We start from the raw sequence: 18,446 nt of genomic DNA, 5'->3' as shown, positions 1-18,446 counted from the left end.
ATGGACAGCACAACTGAAGCCTCTCTCTCATTGCTTACTGTCGGGGCATGTCAGCCCTTGCCATGCAGTCAAAGAAACCACACTGCTCAAGCAGACACATTTTTCAGAGCTGGAGGCAGCTGAATCGAGGAGATGCTTGAAAAAATAATGAAGTTCAGTGGGCAGCTCAAGCCTAGATGGGGTCATGGATAGAGTCAGGGCAGTTAGGAGGAAGTACTCTGACCACAAGCACACACTGCCTGTCACATCCACCGAAAGATGCATCTTCTGACATGAACAGGGATGTTATTAGCTGTTCAGACCCTGAAAACTATCCAAAGTTGACAAACCTTTTCCAAACCACTATCCTGGGCACAAGATGCATGATCGGAGGATTTCCCTATACCTATATTATCCTGCTGCTCAATTCTATGCATTATGGTATTTCTATCCCTCTCTCAGAAACCCCGGGTGTTGATCACAAGTGATGACAGCAGAAGGGGCAAGGATAACCATCAACTTGGAGCTTGAGACTACAATCTTTGGGAATTGGGCTAGGCAGCTTGGCCTCACCGAGCAAAATATCACCGTTTGCAAGGATGCACAAAGTGAAAGATGATAAGGTGCTGGGATGAGCTGAGGCATTGTGAACCCTTGCAACACTGCATTTGGTTCAGTGCTCTGTCTGGGACTAGGATGGCATGTAGAAACCTGTCCATGGCAGGGAGAGGGACTACAACTGGAAAAGGAGCTGAAGAGTGAAAGCTCTGAAGACTGTCAATCCACAGGATTTTGGCAGCTTCCCCAAGCTCTCTGATGGACTGCCCACCACAACTACAGCTGTCTCATCAAGCCAAAATCAGGTGTATCAGCTGTGATGTGAGATGGATGAGCAGGGCAGAGGAATCTAACAGGAATCTGTCTCAGAGAGTCCTGGCAAGTGACCATGGGAAGTACTGTTTCATCTTGCAGCTGACAATGAGATCCTTGCTAGAAGAAACTTATTGCTCCTACCACAGTTCAAGATTTCCAGTCCTCTTCCTGAGCATGGATTCTGCACTGGAAATGAAAGAGAGAGATCCCAAATTAACCCAAAGAGTCTTTCCAAGGATGATAAAATGATGCTACAACATGGAACCTCTCCCCTGTGTCTCACTCTTGAGATGTTCTTTCTCATTCCTGCCTGCACATCTGGGAAGATCAGAAAAATATCACGGGAAACTAGAGGAAGTTTTAGAGAAAGCACAAGTGTCTTCAGATTCAAATGTGAAGGGAACTGTGTAGGGAATGTGTAGGGAACTGTGTAGGGAACTGTGTAGGGAACTGTGTCCCATATTTCCAGATGACCAGTGACTTCAAGTGCTCACTGCTGCCTCAATGCCTGGGCTGAATCCCCATTGCTGCTCTGCAGGTTAACAGCAGAGACACATGGTCCAAGAAAGCATGGATGTGGGAATTTTACTTCTATTGGTCCAAGTCTTTTTCCAATCAGAAATACTTGCATCCTTCTGGATCACAGCTGACAGCAACAAATATCATCTGCAGGAAAGCAGGCAAAACAGAAGGAATAATTTGATTTGTCAACTTTGCCAAACTGATCTAAGGCTAATTGCTCCTACATCTGCCAGATGTAGGTCAGAGCTAAACTTCATCATCAGTTTGAAGTCTTACTGGCCATGCCTGGGTGGCTGGAGCTGTCTGGAGAACATGGAGGGGCATGCAGACAGTTGGAAAGATATCCAAGCAGAGCTCAGGGAGAGATCTTGAGTTTCACTGTTGGTTGGATAAAATGAGCTGATTTTGCCAGTTGTCAGGCAGCAATCACAGGACTGAGGAACGACAGAATAAACCAAGTTCCTTCTGCAGCCAAATTCCATGACACCTCCACAAAGTTGACTTACACCATCCATCATGACATCTGCTGATGTCCACGGGAAGGGGAGAGGATGTAGCTCTCTGTCCCACCCTGGTTTATTTTTACAGCTGGAAAAAGGAGGTGGTGAACCTGGACAAGAGGGTTGGAGACTTTTCTAAGACAGCTCATAGAATCTGTGAAATGAGAGCCAGGACTTAGAAGGCCCCAGATCCCCTGATCTGCAGCTTCAAATGTGTCACTGGCACTGAACCCAGAAGGGCCATATTCCCCAGAAAGGAATTTCCCTGGTTCTGCCCACGCAGACAAATAAAATCTCCCAGCTAAGTACCTGTCTCTGGTGCAGAAAGTTGAAATAGATGCTTAGAACTCAGAAGCATCTCCAGCCATCCTGGAGGCCACAGCTTCAGGGGGTAAAGGCAGGACACTGGAACAGAGAGACCTATGACATGCAAAGCTTTTGCCTTCACTGACACAAGACTTTTGGAAAATACCCAACCAAGCAAAGACGATTGAGCTGATTTACATCAGATGAAGATGGGTCTCTTGAAAATCAGTTCCAGGTGAGCTGTGTGGAGCTGCCCGGAAGCTGTTCGCCAGTTTCTCTCTCTCCCCCCATTGCCGGTTGCCAAAATACATTGAAGTGAAGATTCACAGGCAGCACAGAATGGTTCCCTCAGGAGGAGTCATTCCACACATGCCTTCCCAATAAGCAGAGTGGCAATGTTTAGAAACCAAATTGGTCATCACTGGCAATTGTAGAAACAGACAAAAATAGCAGAAAAAAAATTTCACAATTTCCTGCATATTTTCCCTGACTGTTCCACAAAAAATGTTGGGTTATCCAAAAGAGAAGAATGGCTTAAACAAGCAAAACATCAGTAATCACCTGCTTTGCTAAGTGTTTGTAAATAACATAAACTGTTTTTCTTAGCCAAATGTCATTCCTTTCCACAACCATCACCCCCTTCTCCCAGTTACTCACTGTGACTAATGGGAGGGGAAAGAGATTGTTGTCCTTTTTTCTCCCCAGTGGATTTTAATTGAAAAACTTTCATTTTAGTTGGAACGCACTCCCCTCGCCTGCTCTTTGCCCCCCAGGATGGGTGACACCATCCTGTCTGTGGCACGAAATCCTTTGGCTTTGTTCACTTAAACACTCAGCAGTAGAAGATAGTATCTAAGTCCCCACTGGCAAAGTGGGAGTGGTGAGAGAAGACCTCTAAGTTTATAACACTTCTCCACGATGGCCAAGGTTCCTCAGCATGTCCTTCATCAAATTCTCAGTTCTGCTAATTAAGCTATCAATTTCGTGTTGGAGGGGTGTCATGGGTTAACAAAGCATAGTCCCAGAAGTGATGTTCTTGCAAAGGGGTGCTTACAGCTCCTCTATGACCTGACAGAACCTATCAGCTGGCCAGTTTGAATATGGACAATTTTTAAGCCACTTAAAATTGTGACCGCCTCTGTGGTCCACACTTAAGAATAGACAAACCCCGGGCAGAGCCCTCTCTCGTTTCTGGTGCTGGGACAGGTGGCTGTGGGCCCTGTGCAGGGGCCGGCGGGCCCAGCCCAGGCCCTGCTCGGGCCAGACCGGGCCGGGGCACGGCCATCCTGGAGCCGATGGGCCCTGTTCCACCCGCGGCGCCCCCAGAGCCCTGCTCTGTGCAGATGGAGCGGCCTGACTCTCCCTCTCCAGTGTGGCCAGGATTCAGCCGAAAGCTGCCCACCACTGCCCGGCAGAGATCATGTGACCAACAGCGATAAGCCACATTCCAGCTGCAAGGCCTGGGTGAGATTAACCCTTTTAGTGCTGTGAAGAGCTGAAAACCTGAGGGAGAAGAAAGAGGAGATGCTTAAAGCTGAAATTCTGTTGTAAAGCTATGATGTATCAGAGTACCCGTTGTAATTTCATGAAGGCATGGGGGGTGGAGTGTTCAGCTTGTACTTGTGAGCAAAAGCACCTGCACTGAGATAGGCAGATGCTGAAGCAGCTGTAATTTGATGAGAAGTTTGAACAGGGAGAGATGGAACTTACTTAATGTGGACTCTTACTCCACATGGAAAGGGGAAGACCTCTGTTCCTAGAGATGCTCCCAGAGATAGTCCTAGAGATGAAGATGAGGAGGACCCTTTGCTCCCAGGGAAGGAGAAGGGCCTCTGTTCTTAGAGATGAAATGCTCCCAGAGATGGGTGAAGAGAACTTTTGTTTCTGAACGGCTCAACCTTAAAATTGCACCCCAGTAATTCAAGAGTGGACCCTCGAAAGCAGTTGTGGGAAAAGCTGCAAGTCAGGGGAAGGGACTCACATGCAAGCAGAGAACCAAGCCGGGCGGCTGGCTCATTGTGATAATGTTTTCATAGCATGGGCAAGAGAGACTCCTCTTCCTAAATGAACTGAACAAGGCTATTACGGAAGTGGTAAACAGACTGAACATCTCAAGGGTTGTCTTTTTACATTGTCAGTGGGAGAAGGGAGAAAGGTGGGGGGGAGGAGAAGAGTTCTGAAGGTGTGGTATGATTTTTTTTTTTCTTTTTCCCTCTTAGGTCTGTTAATAAACTTCTTTATATTCTTTCAAGTTTTATACCTGCTTTGCTTTTCTCCTAATTCTTATCTTACAGAAGGTAAACAGTAATGAGTATTTTGGACCAAACCACTACAAGGGGACAACTGTTTATGTTTTTTGGGGTTTTTTTCTGGGCTGTAGATCTTGCCAGTAGAGTCTTCAGAATAAGAAAAGAAAAACCCTCTGACTCGCTGCCCAGAAACTCAATCCCAAAAGCCTCCTCCCAACCTCTGTTTACAAAATTATAAGCTTTCTTTGTCCTAACCATTTTCCTGTTACAATAATATTCTTCATTTTCTATCTGATTTTTTTTTTGGTGCATGGAAAATATGATTTCATTGTGAAAGGATTTCTTATGAATCAATACAGCAAAGAGAACACAGAGATGTTTGCAGTAAACCACTCTCAAAGTAGAGACTCATAGAAAATGAGTTACAAGAAAATGTAGATAATCCCAAGACATTTCCAGATGGAAGGAGGTTATATTTTCCATACAGTGTATCTGGTTTTTGTGTCACAAAGCATGCTGGTATTTATTTAATGTATTTTTTCTTTGTACCGTGGAGTTATGATTACATGAAATGAGTTTCCAAAAATGACAAACATTGGCCTGGTTTAGGTAACAAATGGAGAATTGAGATACTGAGTTCAAACCAGTGAAGCCTCAGGCCCCATGGAAGTTAAGAGCCAAGTCCAGCAGCAGAATGTTGACTTCCATCCCCCGAGATTCCCTCCACTGCTGGGACAGTAATGACAAGGGGAGAGGTCCAATTTTCCAGTGCTTTGCAGTTTTTTCACCCACTTCCCTGTGGCTAGTAGAGATGATATTTGGAGGTAGGCTGGCTTCTCCCCTTCTGTGAAGTGCACTGTGTCATCACCATCTCTTTGGAGAAGGCTTGGCAGAACTGAATGCCTGGCAACTTGAGGAAGCCACTGGATTGGTGACTTCTTGGAAGCAGTGGACCGAGATCAGCCTGTCTGAGCCACGCATCAAACTGGGTGTTAGGTACCAAGCTATTCTCCTAAAGGAGACACATCTGAGAGCCATTTAGAGAGGGAATCATTGTGGCTGAGGGAAACTGAGTCACATCCTCCCAGTGGTTCACCCATGCAGGGACCTAAAACTTAGATAGGTAAATAAGGGAGCTACATCCCCCTTCCAAAAACTCCCTGAGACCTGAAAATCTGGTGAAAAATCATGGAACCATGGTTCATCAGCTGCTGGAGTATAGCATCCTGCAAGGCAACTGAGAAACCTGTGACTGTAGTAGATACAACCCAGACATGCAACCAAACAAGCAGCCTATGAAGAAACAGAAGTAAAACCAGACCTCTTTAAACTGAGTCTAGCTGTGGGCAGACAGTATAGGAAAGCTCCTGTGCAGACAGCTGGGGGTAAAATGTTCTATAAAGGGGAGAGAGATCGTGAATTTTAAAAACTGGTGAGGAAGGTCATTGTGGTGTTCACATAAACAAAGCAGTGTGGGTCTAGGCTGCCTATGGCAGTTACCCATCTCCAGCCAGGTTGGAAGGTGGCTGGGTGCTGGCCCAAGAAGCTACGTGCACTCTTGCTGGTGTTTTCTGCCTCATTATACTTAAATTTCTGGTTCCAACAGAGCAGTGCAGCTCTGCTGGTCATGTCTCATGTTATTTAGATAAAGTACCAAGAAAAAGAGCTGGGGTCACATGAGCCAGCTAGACTGGAGGATGAGGAGGGTGGCAAAAAAGATGGTTTCAGGGAGTAGTTGATAATAGCAAAGCTGCCCTCCTTCATTATTAAGTTAATGCTACATTCACGACAAACCTGTTGCTGGCTGTTCACAGTTTTGCTGAACTGGAGAAGGACTACCAATAATACATATATATGCTCCACAGATAGACAGAACTGAGCAAAGGAGGAGCTGGATCTTCATTACAGCCCCTGGCTGTTCCCCTGCTCAGAATTCCTAATCCTAATTGCACTGACAGGGGGTGGGACCCAGACCTGGTGGTTATAAGATTTTCATGCTCAACGAAAGGTCCTGAGAGCATGACCAGGTCCTGAGCTCCTGCAGGTCACTGAGCAGTGGAGGAGTGCACCCTTTTCCCTGAGGTTGTGGACAATTGTCTTTGCCTTTTCCAATGGCTGGGGCTGCAGTCTGAGGCTGCCAGAGCTCTATGTGACCAGCTGCCTGCTTTTTGTTTGTTTGTTCTTTTTTTTTTTTTTTTTTTTTTTTTTTTTCCCCCCAGGAAAATCTGGAACTCTGGCTATTCCAGCCCTCCCCTGCCCTCAAAGACCTGATTTTTTTTTTCTAGTGTGGCAAGTGCACCGATCTATAAGAGGAGCAGCACCAAGCCTGGAAAGCTGGCCCCGGGCCGGAAGAAATGCCTACAGGAGAGGAAGTGTTTGTCACATACACACGCACACACACAAAGCTCCATTAGCCAAGCTGTTTGCACCCATCTTTGGATTGCTGCTCCCTTCTCCTGCTTCCAGCAATCCCATCGGTGGGGACCGGCCGCCCTCTAGTGGTGTGAACCCACAGCGCTGGCAGGGAGGCGCAGGGAAGGCGCCTACGTTCCGAGCACAGCACCTTCTACGTGCATGGGTTCCGCCCCTGAATTATAAAAAGTCCCACAGAACTAGAGAAACAAAAAAGGGTGGGAGAGCATCTGGGGAGACCAGAGGAAAGCAGCCACAAAAGCTCAGATTTCCAGCATCAGCCTGGGACTTGCGTAACCAAACCATCTCTACCACAGATGTTCCCCAAGGACTAGCGGCTCTGAGAGGACATTTGGTTAAATGTTGAAGGTTGAGAGAGAGAGCAGAAATGGGACAGCAGGATGCTGACCTCGGAGGGGGCTTGTGAGCCCAGGAGGATTATGTTTATGGTCCCTGAATTCACACCCCATGCTCCGTACAGTCATTTTTCCTTCCCTCATGCAGCAGTTTCTGATTTGTCTAAAGAGAGGGTGTCCCCCTAGATCTCAGCAGTGTGAAGAGGAGGGAAGCCAGGAATGAGCACCAGAGCTCTGACAAACCTCACAGCCAAGCATTTTCTCCTGTCTGGAAGGTATTTAGGATCTCCCTCTGAGAGGGGCTGAGCCTGAGCTGGGGGTCCTTGGGAATGAAGGACAGCCATTGCTTGGCTGAGGGAGAGAGCAGCCTGACAGGGCAAGGCTGAGGTTTCTCTCACATGGAAGTGTAAGCTATAAAGACATGTGAAACCCTGTCTCCACTGCTATCCATATCAAAGATTCCAAGGAGCCTGATTTAAAATAGGACCTTGGCACAGGTTCCTGCTTCTCCTCACGTCTTACTGACCGGCACTCTGCCAAAATGTCATCTTGGCTGCTCCACACGTCCCAGACATCCCAGGCATGTCCTACAAACCTTTCCGGTGCTCCCGGGGAGATTGCTGCCTCCACAAACAGCCTTTTCTCACAGCTGTGGAGGGTCCCAGTGGCCCCTGAGCACCATTTCCCCAGCTGAGGAGCAAGAGGAGCGTCTTCCCTGAAGTGCCAGAAACAAGGGCTGGGAACATACATTAAAAGGTCTTTAAAAACACCATTAAGCAAATTGTGCACAGGGACTCACTTTTTCCCTCCCACCCTGAGTGAGCACAAGTGAGGCGTGTCCTAGGGACCCCCCAAAGTACCACAGTAAAACCTTAGAGGGACCATAGAGACCCCCCTCATGTCCTGAGATCAATCCAAGCTGTCTCAAAGGGAGAATAACCATAACGATTTTCTCCCATTCCACCCAGGCTTTCCTCCTTGTTTTTGCCCTTTTCAACCAAGTGCACTTGCAAAATCCAAGGCCAGAGAGGGAGCCCACAAGAGCAGAAGCCTTTCAAGATTACCCTGAAGCTAGTGGGTGAGTGTTTTCCCACTGCTCTCCCAGCTGGAGGAACAGGCAAGATTGATTCAACAAAGCTACCCAGCAGCACTGGAAAAACTGAGATCTCAGCAAAGCCAAGGGCATTTGCTAAGCATCTCCTATTAGGAGAGTGCTCTCACACAGCCGCCCCACAGACAGCCAAGACAACGAGGTGCCTCAGCAATAAACCACTTTTCTATCCCCCCGCCCCCAGCCCTCTCGAGTGAGCGCAGTGCATCCCAGCAGAGCTGTGCTGTGCCAGGGCCGAGGTCGCTGCTGCACTCTGCTTTGATTCAACACAATCTCCCCTCCCACATGCTGTTTTCATTAGAGCCTGGATCTTCTGGCAAGGGCACTATGCAGAGTCATGAGAAGCTGCTCACTGGTGGCTTGTTTTATCCAGTTGTTAGAGGCTTAAAACAATGAGCTTGCAAATATTTCATTCCTCCCCCGCACTCTTGCTTGCTTGCTTCTTACTTCCTCTCTTTCTTTTCCTTCTCTCTCTCTCTTCTTTTTTTTTTTTTTTTTTTTTTTTTTTTTTTTTTTTTTGAGGAGAGAGAGGAGAGGTACGTAGGAGATAGCACTGAATCTTGGGATCAGGAGGGATGAGGGAAAAGAGATCAGAAAGGTCTTTCTTACCTGTTGTGAATACACATGCATGTGAGCACACTTGTGTGTGTTTCACACCTGCCCTCTCAGAGTGCTTTCCCAGCTGTCCAGCACCATCACAAAGTGCACACATTTGTTGCCCTGACACAGGCAGGAAAGCTCAGAGCAGAACCCCTTGTCACCACCACTAGAAAGAAGTCCCATGCTAAAGGCACACAGCTGTCACAGTGTCATCAGGACAGAGGCACATTCCTCTGTGCTTTCACTCTAGCAGGCCCAGATGTGGAGAGGAGGGGAGTCTGGAATCCAAAAGGATAGCCCCCATTTTGGGACTAAACACTCTCTTCCCTGCCTTCAACTGGGAAATTTCTGCTGGGACCAGCTGTCATTAATGCTGACATGTTGATGCTCCAAGCCCCAGGTGATGTGATGTGTGAGGAAGGCTTGGTTTTGACTGCAAATGAACTTCATGCCTGTTTCTGCCTGAGCTCTATGTCAAGATGGGGGGGTTAAAGCAATGAAACAGGGCAAATTTGGGGTGGCAGCCAAGAGGCAAGAGGGTGTGACCATCAAGGCATGAAGAGGCAGAGGACAGTTCCAAGAACATGTGGGTACAGCCAGCTAGAGGCCATCAGTGAGGTAGTTTGAAGAAGACATGAAGCAGAGCATGAGTGAGGTGATAAATGAAGAACAACTGAGCATGTTAGAAAAAACCCCTTGCCCTGTGCTGGGGCACAGAGGTTGTGAACAAGTTGCTTCACATCCCTTCATGACTCACATTGCTTTCTTTAGCCTGGCTGTAGCATGTTGGGACTGCCTGGACTCTTATTTATCACTACTTCATGTCTGCCTAAAACTGCCGACACAAGGGGCATCCAAGGAAGGACAATGACATAAAATCATAGAATCATTTTGGTTGGATCCTAAATGATCCTAAGACTGTAAAATCCTTAGATCATTGAGTCATTAACCCAGAACTGCCAAGTCCACCACGTAACCATGTCCCTAAGTGCCACATCTACACGTCTTTTAAATATCTCACTGGGTGGTGACTCAACCGCTGCCATGGACTGCCTGTTATAATGCCTGACCATCCTTTTGGTGAGGAAATTTCCAGTCCAACATCCAATCTAAACCTCCCCTGGTGCAACTTGAGGCCATTTTCTCTTGTCCTATCACTTGTAACTGGGGAGGAGAATGTTCCCCACCTGGCTACAGCCTCCTTTCAGGCAGTTGTAGAGAGTGATAAGGTCCTCCCTGAGCCTCCTTTTCTCCAGGATAAACAATCCCAGCTCCCTCAGCTGCTCCTCGTAGGACTTGTGCTCCAGATCTTTCACCAGCTTCATTGCCCTTCTCTGGGCATGTCATTGGACATGGTGAACATCAACTAACCAGGGAGAATGGACCTGGCTAGTGCTACTTTGACTCATCTGAGCTTTTGAATTAGTCTGCCTGCCTGATTTGCTTGGACTACGTGGTCCTGTGGGAGCCAAGGCTGCATGGTACTGCTGTGGGGCGGTAAGAGTTGCTGGCACTGAAGCTCTGTACAGGGACATCTTTGGGCTGCACTCATGTGAAAGACAAGCAGGCTCTGGTAGAGGCTGTGCAAAGCACCCAAGTCTGGGACCAGCAGTGCTGGGAGTGCTCTGCACCCAGCTCAAGGTGCCCTGACTGCACTCGCATCCTGCAGCAACCGGGCTGGCTCCCAGCCCTTTTATCTCAGGAATGCACAAACCCAGCTGCCTCTGAGCATCTCTCCATCTCAGGACATCTCCTTATCTCACCTGTACAAACCCAGGTGTCCATTGCAGAGCAGCAGGAACACAATTCAGAGGTGTGCTCAGGAAAGAAGCCACAGAAGAAGCTGGCTGCAGATGAGGAGACATCACCTCCTGCCCAGCCAGCATTGGGCACACAGCGGTCCAAGGCCTCCATCACTTGGAGACACATCCCTGTAGATGGAGCCAGAACCTCACAAAGCAGAAGGACAGCCCAGTCCTACCCATCACCCTTCTCCAATAGCTCTGCTCTGAAGAGAGACTAGCTCAGCCCCTCTCCTCCCTCCCTCCCTCCCTCCCTCCCTTCCTTCTCTCTCTCCCTCCAACACATCCAGGGTTTTGTCTCCCCTCCCTCTCCAAATCAAACATTCCAAAGTGTCACATTGTCCCTCTTTATTCCATATTTAACCCAAATTCCTTTCTGTTGTCTTTTCCTGTCCGCCACAGCCATGGAGAGTGGGTAATTCCTGCACCACAGGCTGCATGTTGATGCCCTTCTCTGAGCAGTAGCATCCTCCTGGGACGATGATGAAGCCCCCAGAGTAATTTCTGGGCTGTCTTTTCTTACCACCTTTTCTTATTATGGACTTTGCCAGGCCCTGTTGGTTTGGATGGCAGCACTCATCTGCTGGTGCTGCTCAACTCAGCTCCGGTCTGTGTGTCTGTAGGAACCCCAGACAGCTGGGCAAGGGGCTCTTTGCCTTTCCATCAGTGGGTCTCAATGTCCCCATTGCACCCAGTGGCTGAGCCACCCAGGGAAGCAGTAACTCAGCAGCAGCATCCTGGACACCACAGCAGGGTCTGCAGCCCACAAGGAGACACTTCTGTTCCCATAGGCATAGCACGAGCACAGGTAACACCAGCCCCAGGTGGCTTTTGCCCACATCAGGTCTGCTCCGCCCTTCCCACCCTGTGGAATTTGTCTGGTTCCTGGCCTTTGCCCAGACATGATCCTCAGGAAAAGCCATGTTGTATCATACTTGTTTCCCTTGGGGACACTTCTGAGCGGTACCCAGCACTGCTGAGAAGCCTGGGAAAGAGTAAAAGAAGTGAAGGGAGATGAAACTGCCCCATCCCCACCACCATGACCCTAGTTTTTCTCCAGATCTGAGGGTTGCTTATAGCTTAGTCAACCAAAAATAACGAGGTGAGAGGGGAGCAAACCCACCACCAGGGTTTCTCAACCCAGGGTTTCCTGACTGCCTGACAGCATACCCAGCCTTTCCTCCCGAAACAGCAGGCAGAGAGGAGAGAGAAACTTTGCCGCCTTTCACAGCCCCACAAGAAACACTCCCTGGATGGCCCCGGGTCCCCAGAGCTGGGGCTGAAATGAGAAACAAACACTGGTTTAGGAACCTGAAGGTGAGGACTTGATAGACAATGGGAGATGCAATAGGGGCAAGGTTTCCCAGCATAGAGCTGGTGAAACCTGCCTTTCCCAATGGTCACACCAGAACCACAAGCCTGGCTTGAGTACAGCAGCAAGCTGCAAAGAGAGAGCCCCTGAAAAGCCTGTGCTGTCAGAGCTGGCGAGGGGAAATGGGTGGCAGATAAGAACATGTTGAGGAAAAACACAAACCAGAAGTTCCGGAGGAATTTTGGAAAGGAAATAGGGAATTAACTGCAGAAAAGGCGGGGGGGAATGAAAGGCAGTTTATGGCTTGCAACAAATAGTCCGTGTGTGCCACCTCACCAGGCACTCACTGCCTCTCCTCCCTGCCCAGGGATACTCAGCAGTGGCCATCCCAGCCAGGCAGGAACAGCAGGACTGGGCAAGTGGCTGGTGCTGGGTCCTGGGGAGTTGATTCCAGCAGGAATCAGAGAAGAAACAAAACTAAGAGAAGCTGGCAAGAAAAGACCATCCCTGAAGTGTCAGGAAGGGCGAGGAGGCTGCAGGTCCCATCTTGCTTGCGGGTAGATGAGGGACAACTGAAGCCAAGGCTGGTAGATGACAGGTACTTCACAAGGTCCCGTGGTGCAGCCTGACTTGGAGGGCACTTGGTCGCTTGGATGCCCACCCACAGCCTCACAGCTATTTCGGGAGGGCCAGAAACCATTCCATCTCCGCCCCTTTCTTTTTTTACCTCTCTTGCCTTTGCCTCCCAGCACAAGCCCCACAGCACGGGGTCTCGGCACGAGCAGTCCCCTCAATCCGCCCCTCGCCCTGCAGCTATTTTAGAGAGAGGCAGGAGGTATTTTTAGTGCTGCCGGCTCCCGGGAGAAACTCTGAGCCTCTGAGCCGCAGCAGTGCTGGCGCCAGAGAAACTGCCGCTGCTCTGGCTGATATTTCTTGTATAATTAAACTCAATCCATCCCGGGGGCTGGGTCTTGGCCACCAACTCAGCAAGGAGGGGAAGGAGTGGAGCCAGAGAGCCAGAGGCTGACTGTTCTGACAGATGCTGGGAATTGCTCTGCAAATGCTGGAAAAGCCTGCCCTGAGACTTTGGGGGAAGTTTTGCCAGGCACAAGGGAGCAGGATGGCTCTGAAAGGCACAGAGAGTGGGATTTAACGGGAGCAGAGCCCAAACCACCACCTCAGCAAAGGCAAAGAACCCATACCAGCATCATCCTATCCAGTTCCCCTGCGGGAGATGGACTCAAAAGAGATGCCCAGGGCTGGACAGACAGCACCTAAAGGCAACCTGGGAAAAAGCAACAGGACCTGAAGAGCAGCCAGTGGCTGCAGGGCAAGCCGGAGAGATCCCTGCTGGTAAACAAAAGCCCAGGCTGGAGCTGGAGCCATGTCGGAAGTTTGGGGGCTGTCTGGTTAGCCAGCATCTGGTGAACACAAGCTGCGGCTGCAGGCTGACAAGCAGCAGCCCAACCCCTCCTTCTTCCCACACCCACCACCCGGCGTCTGTCCGGGGGGCCCCGATCTGCCATCGAGGAACAGGGGGAACGACAGCCTGGAGAAAACACAGCACCCGCCAGCTTTTCATTTGGGTTTGGGGTTTTTTTTTCCCCTGTGCAAAAAAAACAAGAGCATTTATTCCTATGCTCCCTTAAATTTCAAGATACATTTCCAGCAATCCAAACACCAAGCTGGCATTCCAAGCAACAGTATATTTTATATAACTGGTTCTTTTTTTGTTGTTTTTTACCACTTTATAAAGCCATACAATGAACTGCAAAGAATCCAACATCTGTACAATGGGAAGACAACAGCGGAGTGACATTCACACACGGACGTGGTGCGACCGAAGTCATCCTTACACGCACGACAACATTATGGGCATAAAGATACAAAATATAATGTATTTTTTTTCCATCTATATAAATACACAGAAATGGGCAAGTCTAAAAGTTTGAAACTGTTTGTTAACACTGATTAGCAAATAAATCTGTAACATTCCCAAAGTAACAAAGACAACAACAACAACAAAAAAAAACCCCACGCATAACACGGCGGCACAGGATCCGCCAACAGAAACGTCATATTGCTTCCTTTTTTTTTTTTTCCCTTTTTAAGGAAAAGAAAAAAAAAAAATTAGTAACCCCAAACCAACCTCGCAATTTGCAAAACAAACGAACGAAATGAAACAAGCCCCTGCGGGCTCCTTTGCTGTCTGATCATCCTGCCTGCTCCAACGGGAAGGGTTGCCTTTTGTTGATGCTGTTGTCTGGGGTTTTCGGGGCAACTGGTTTCTTTACCTGCCCGACCTGCTGGGTGGGGATTTACTTTGCGCTTTGGTTCAGGCGGTTGAATTCACTGAAAAATCAATGCCCAGAGGCTGGGTTGGGTTTTTCTCCCTACCTGGTTTGTTTTCCATGTGTAATTTGACCAGGAGGCAGCCAGCAAATGTTGCATTCAGAGCAACCCCAAACTCTGCTCAAAACCATGAGCTCCGCTGTCTCCACCAGTGATGAGGGGCTGGTGAAGACCATTCAGTGGTGCATCCCATCAGCAGTCGATGACATGGATCATCTCCCAAAATAGTTCCCAGGGGCAGAGCCAGAGGCAGCCCCATTGAATGGGAACCCCATATTTCGTGCATTGCAGGTGCCACTGAGCGGGACAGACAGCAAATTACCTCCCCAGGGAGCATTTCCCAATAGACAGCAATAATGACAGCAAAGGCAGGACGGGCTTCTCCAAAGAACAAACTGACACAAAAAGGGCACGTACAATAAATTTACACACACACAAAAAAATAATATATATCTATCTATATATATGTGGGGAAAAGTGCGTTTTTAAGGATATCTTTGGCAAGAATATATGCAGTTCTTTGTGCAGGAAGGAGGGATGTGTTTGTGTGTGTGTGTGTGTGTGAGCGAGAGGGAGATACCATCCGGCTGCTGACAACGGCAGTGTGATTACAACGAAACATATGCTGGGCTTAACTCGTGCAAGCTCGAATCTCAAATAGCATGACTGCACTTAAAAAAAAAAAAAAAGAAAAAGAACAAAAAACCAAAAGAGTATTTTCTGTCCCTTTCATAAGGAAAAAATATCAACACTAGGTCCCCATCAGCCCCAGGACCTGGGCAATCCTAAATGCTGCTGATGGTCTCTCCCGGGGACAGAAAGGGTTGTTACCCCTTAAAACCTTATTTTAAAAAGGAGCTAAAGGGAAACAAAGTGCCTTTAAAGGGAGCTGATAAACACCCGGCTACATCATTGGAAGGTGATTAGCTGTGTGTTAAAAAAATAATACAATTATCAGATGATTTTGTTAGTGTTTGAGATCTGGATACGGTCTAAATTTTCAGCTAGTGGGTTAGTGGGGAAGCCATGAGAGGCTCAGGGCCCGAAGCAGGCGTGATGCTATTGGTAGGTATCTGCTGGGGTCGGCTTCTACGCAACATCTCTGGGGTGCTTAGATCTGCTTCGTTTGTAAGGGGAGAAAAAGAGGAATAGGAGTTCCAAGCACCAGTTTCCAAGGCAGCAGATTAAAATAAAATTACATTATTATCATCTCTTTTCTTAGCAGTGAGAAAACCAAGTCTGAAAAATAGAGGCTTTCAAAAATATATCTTTATATATCTATAAACACAGTGTTTTCTCTGATGGGTGAATGGCAGGGTGAGGAGATTACGGGTGAGATCGTCTCTTGTCTCACTTGAATTTCGCAGAAGGAGGGAATCACTTTTTGGAAATATCAAAAATTAAAAGGTCTCTGCATCTGTGCGGCCAGGGAGCCGGGGAGGGGGAAAGCCCCCCCGGAACCTCCTGTCCCACCACCATCTCACAACCAACTCCTCGCTACCCATCCTGTCACACTTCAGTACATCAGTACAGCCTCTGGCCCTGGCAGCCCTGTCCGGCCGCCCACGCCGCTCACTCCCCCTCACACACACACGCGCGCACACCGCACACACGCACCGGTCACACACGGCCACCCCGACACAGGGGCCCCCGCCTCTTCCCCCATCTGTATTTTGCCTTGCTCTGGATTTTCTTTTAACATGCAGGTGTTTCCCCAGGGCAGGGGAAGGGGGGGGATATAGTGGGGGAGATATGATGCACAGAAAGCAATATGGCAAAAATAAATATTTTTGGAGTGTAAATTTAACCTTTTTTTTCCTCCTTAAAATTTCATTAGCTTACAGTATTTTGTCAGTATAGCTTGCATATATACTATAGCTATCAAGGCAAGGGTGGTCCACGGGATACAAGCTCTCCAGGGGACTGCAGTGCTACGTTTCTAATTTTTGTCCCCAAAAGACTATCTGGGCTACTTTGCACTGAAAACTTCACCCAAAAAAGCCCTCAGGGGGAATATTTGCAGCAGAGGGCTCAGTAATGACCCCACAGCTCCAGCTGGACCATTCCCCCTACCCTAAACCTGCACATGTGACCAAAGCATCCTCTGCCCCCTCCCCAGCACCATAGAGCTAGGACCTCCACCTGCTGCACCCTCACCATGATCTCTCCCCCTGCAGTGGCACAGGGGCCCTCTGCCCCTCTCTCCCCCCAACTTGCCCTCCTCACCTACCAAAGCTAAGGGAAAAGCTGACAGCACTGAAATCACTGCAAAACTATGGTGCATTTTGAGGGGCATGAGCCTCCAGCCAGACGGTTTTGGGGGTACGCATGCGTTAACTGGGATGGCTCTCAGAGGACCTGTTACCTCCCCACTGAGCCAAAGCCGCCCAACCACTGCAGGTTCCTTCCTTTTTTCTTGTTTTTTTTTTAGTTTTCTTCCTTCTTTTTCTTTATTTTTTTTAACGTGGCCTCCAAAACAAAAGGAGAAAAAAGCGCCTGAGTTACTTGTAGTCATTCGCCTTTCGTGCAACTTGAATGTCCATGCAATTTAAAAACCGCTTGCGTGTCTCCGAAGAGCTAGATAGGGGTAGCCACGGGTCTGCTGCTTCGCACAGGGAACCCACCTGTGCCAGCATCCGCTATTATTATAATCATTATTATTATTATTACAATTATTCCTTTCTTTTCTGTTTTGCTTTTTTTGTGTTAAGAGTATGTGACAGGCCGCAGGAGAAAACTGCCCAAGAGGACTAGTGATGGGAGGGAAAAGGGGAAGATGGGAGAGGAGGTGACTTTCTGCATCCTCCGGGTTCCTAGGGAGTATCCACCTTCCCCAGGCGCAGGGTGGCAGGAACCCCCACACCTCCTCGCATGCTGGGGGGGCACAAGAACCCCTGGGGAAATGGAGAAACAGTGCGACCCCCTCTCTGGGTGGACTCACAGCCTCTCACCTGTGACTGATGCTGGGCTGTGGGTCAGCAAAGGTCAGCCCATGGCCAAGCTCCCCACGGATGGGAAGGTTCAGGACCAATTTCCCCATGTCCCCAGCAAGCTGCCAGGTCACGAGCAGGTTTTGGGGGAAGCACAGGGACCAGTGAGGACCCTCCTCTGCAGCTGGACAAGGGAAGGTTTCTGAGAGCATCTCCTCTGGTGTCCCATAGACCCAGCCCATGTTATTATCTCCTACAGGTCAGTTCAAACACACAGCAGATGGGGCTGCTGGGATGAAGCTTCTTCCATGGGTTTTGCCAGTTGCCTCTTTTTTTTCCAGATGGAAAACACCAGTCATGGTCCCGCATTCAGTCCCAAATGGATGTCACCACTTGAGGCCGTGATGCTGAAAGCTAGGAACACGCCTCTCACTGCCGCCTTTGCTTTGGTCACCTTCCCTGCAATGGGACATGCATCCTGTCTGGCGTGACTTTTGTGGCTCTCTTTTGTGGGTGCGTGGTTTTGGTTCCTCTACGTGTGTGTTTAGCTTGTGTTGAGTTTTTACGGGTTTTGTTGGGGTTTTTTTGTTGTTTGCTGTTTTCCTCCAGAATTCCAACCCTTTTCCCCCCCGATTCACTTCCCTCTCCCACAATGCACTTCCTCACACTCCTTCTCGGATCAGCTCCAAGTCCTTCTCCAAAATTCAAGAATCACCCGCAAGTGCCAGCTCATCTCTTCTGGCCGGAGCCAAGCATGACCCTGGAGACAAAGTTGACGATGGCTGCAGCTGGCTGGTCTGGGTCCAGCTCAGCAAAGAGGTGGCAGATGTTGTCTGTGGTGCTCCCTTGCTTTCTGGCCACAAAGCCAAAGAGCCTGTGTGGGGAAAAGGCAAGAGCCTCAACAAGGTTTGCCAATACTGCTCTCACAAGGATTACCACCACCCTCTTCCAACATGGTCTTGGCCCTCTTCCCCTCTTTCACATGCACCTCTCACAACACAGAGGGATACATCCCAAACCAGCCTGCATGAAGGCCCACCTCCTCTTCCCTTTGCTGCAGTTTCTTTGAAGGCCAGGTTTCAATCATTTCTTGACCAAACCACCCTTGCTCTGAAGACTTCTGCCACCCTTCCCAAGTTCAT

The 18,446-nt window shown here is 48.8% G+C and overlaps 1 protein-coding gene across 12 annotated transcripts in view; it reads right to left on the bottom strand.

Annotated features, from left to right (window-relative positions):
- Positions 1 to 13,708: 13,708 nt before the first annotated feature.
- Positions 13,709 to 18,446, bottom strand: part of TNS1 (tensin 1) — a 55,588-nt gene continuing 50,850 nt past the window's right edge. For all 12 annotated transcript variants that reach the window (XM_082285268.1, XM_082285271.1, XM_082285266.1 and 9 more), the window contains one exon: positions 13,709 to 18,178. In XM_082285268.1, coding sequence (XP_082141394.1) covers positions 18,034 to 18,178 — 145 coding nt within the window. In that variant the 3' untranslated portion in view covers positions 13,709 to 18,033. The remainder of the gene's footprint in view (positions 18,179 to 18,446) is intronic.

The sequence above is a fragment of the Coloeus monedula genome, assembly GCF_965178545.1.
Source record: "Coloeus monedula genome assembly, chromosome: 7".
In the NCBI taxonomy this organism is placed as follows: domain Eukaryota; kingdom Metazoa; phylum Chordata; class Aves; order Passeriformes; family Corvidae; genus Coloeus; species Coloeus monedula.
Note: the sequence above shows the minus strand (reverse complement) of the source record. Positions and strands in the feature narration are given on the sequence as shown.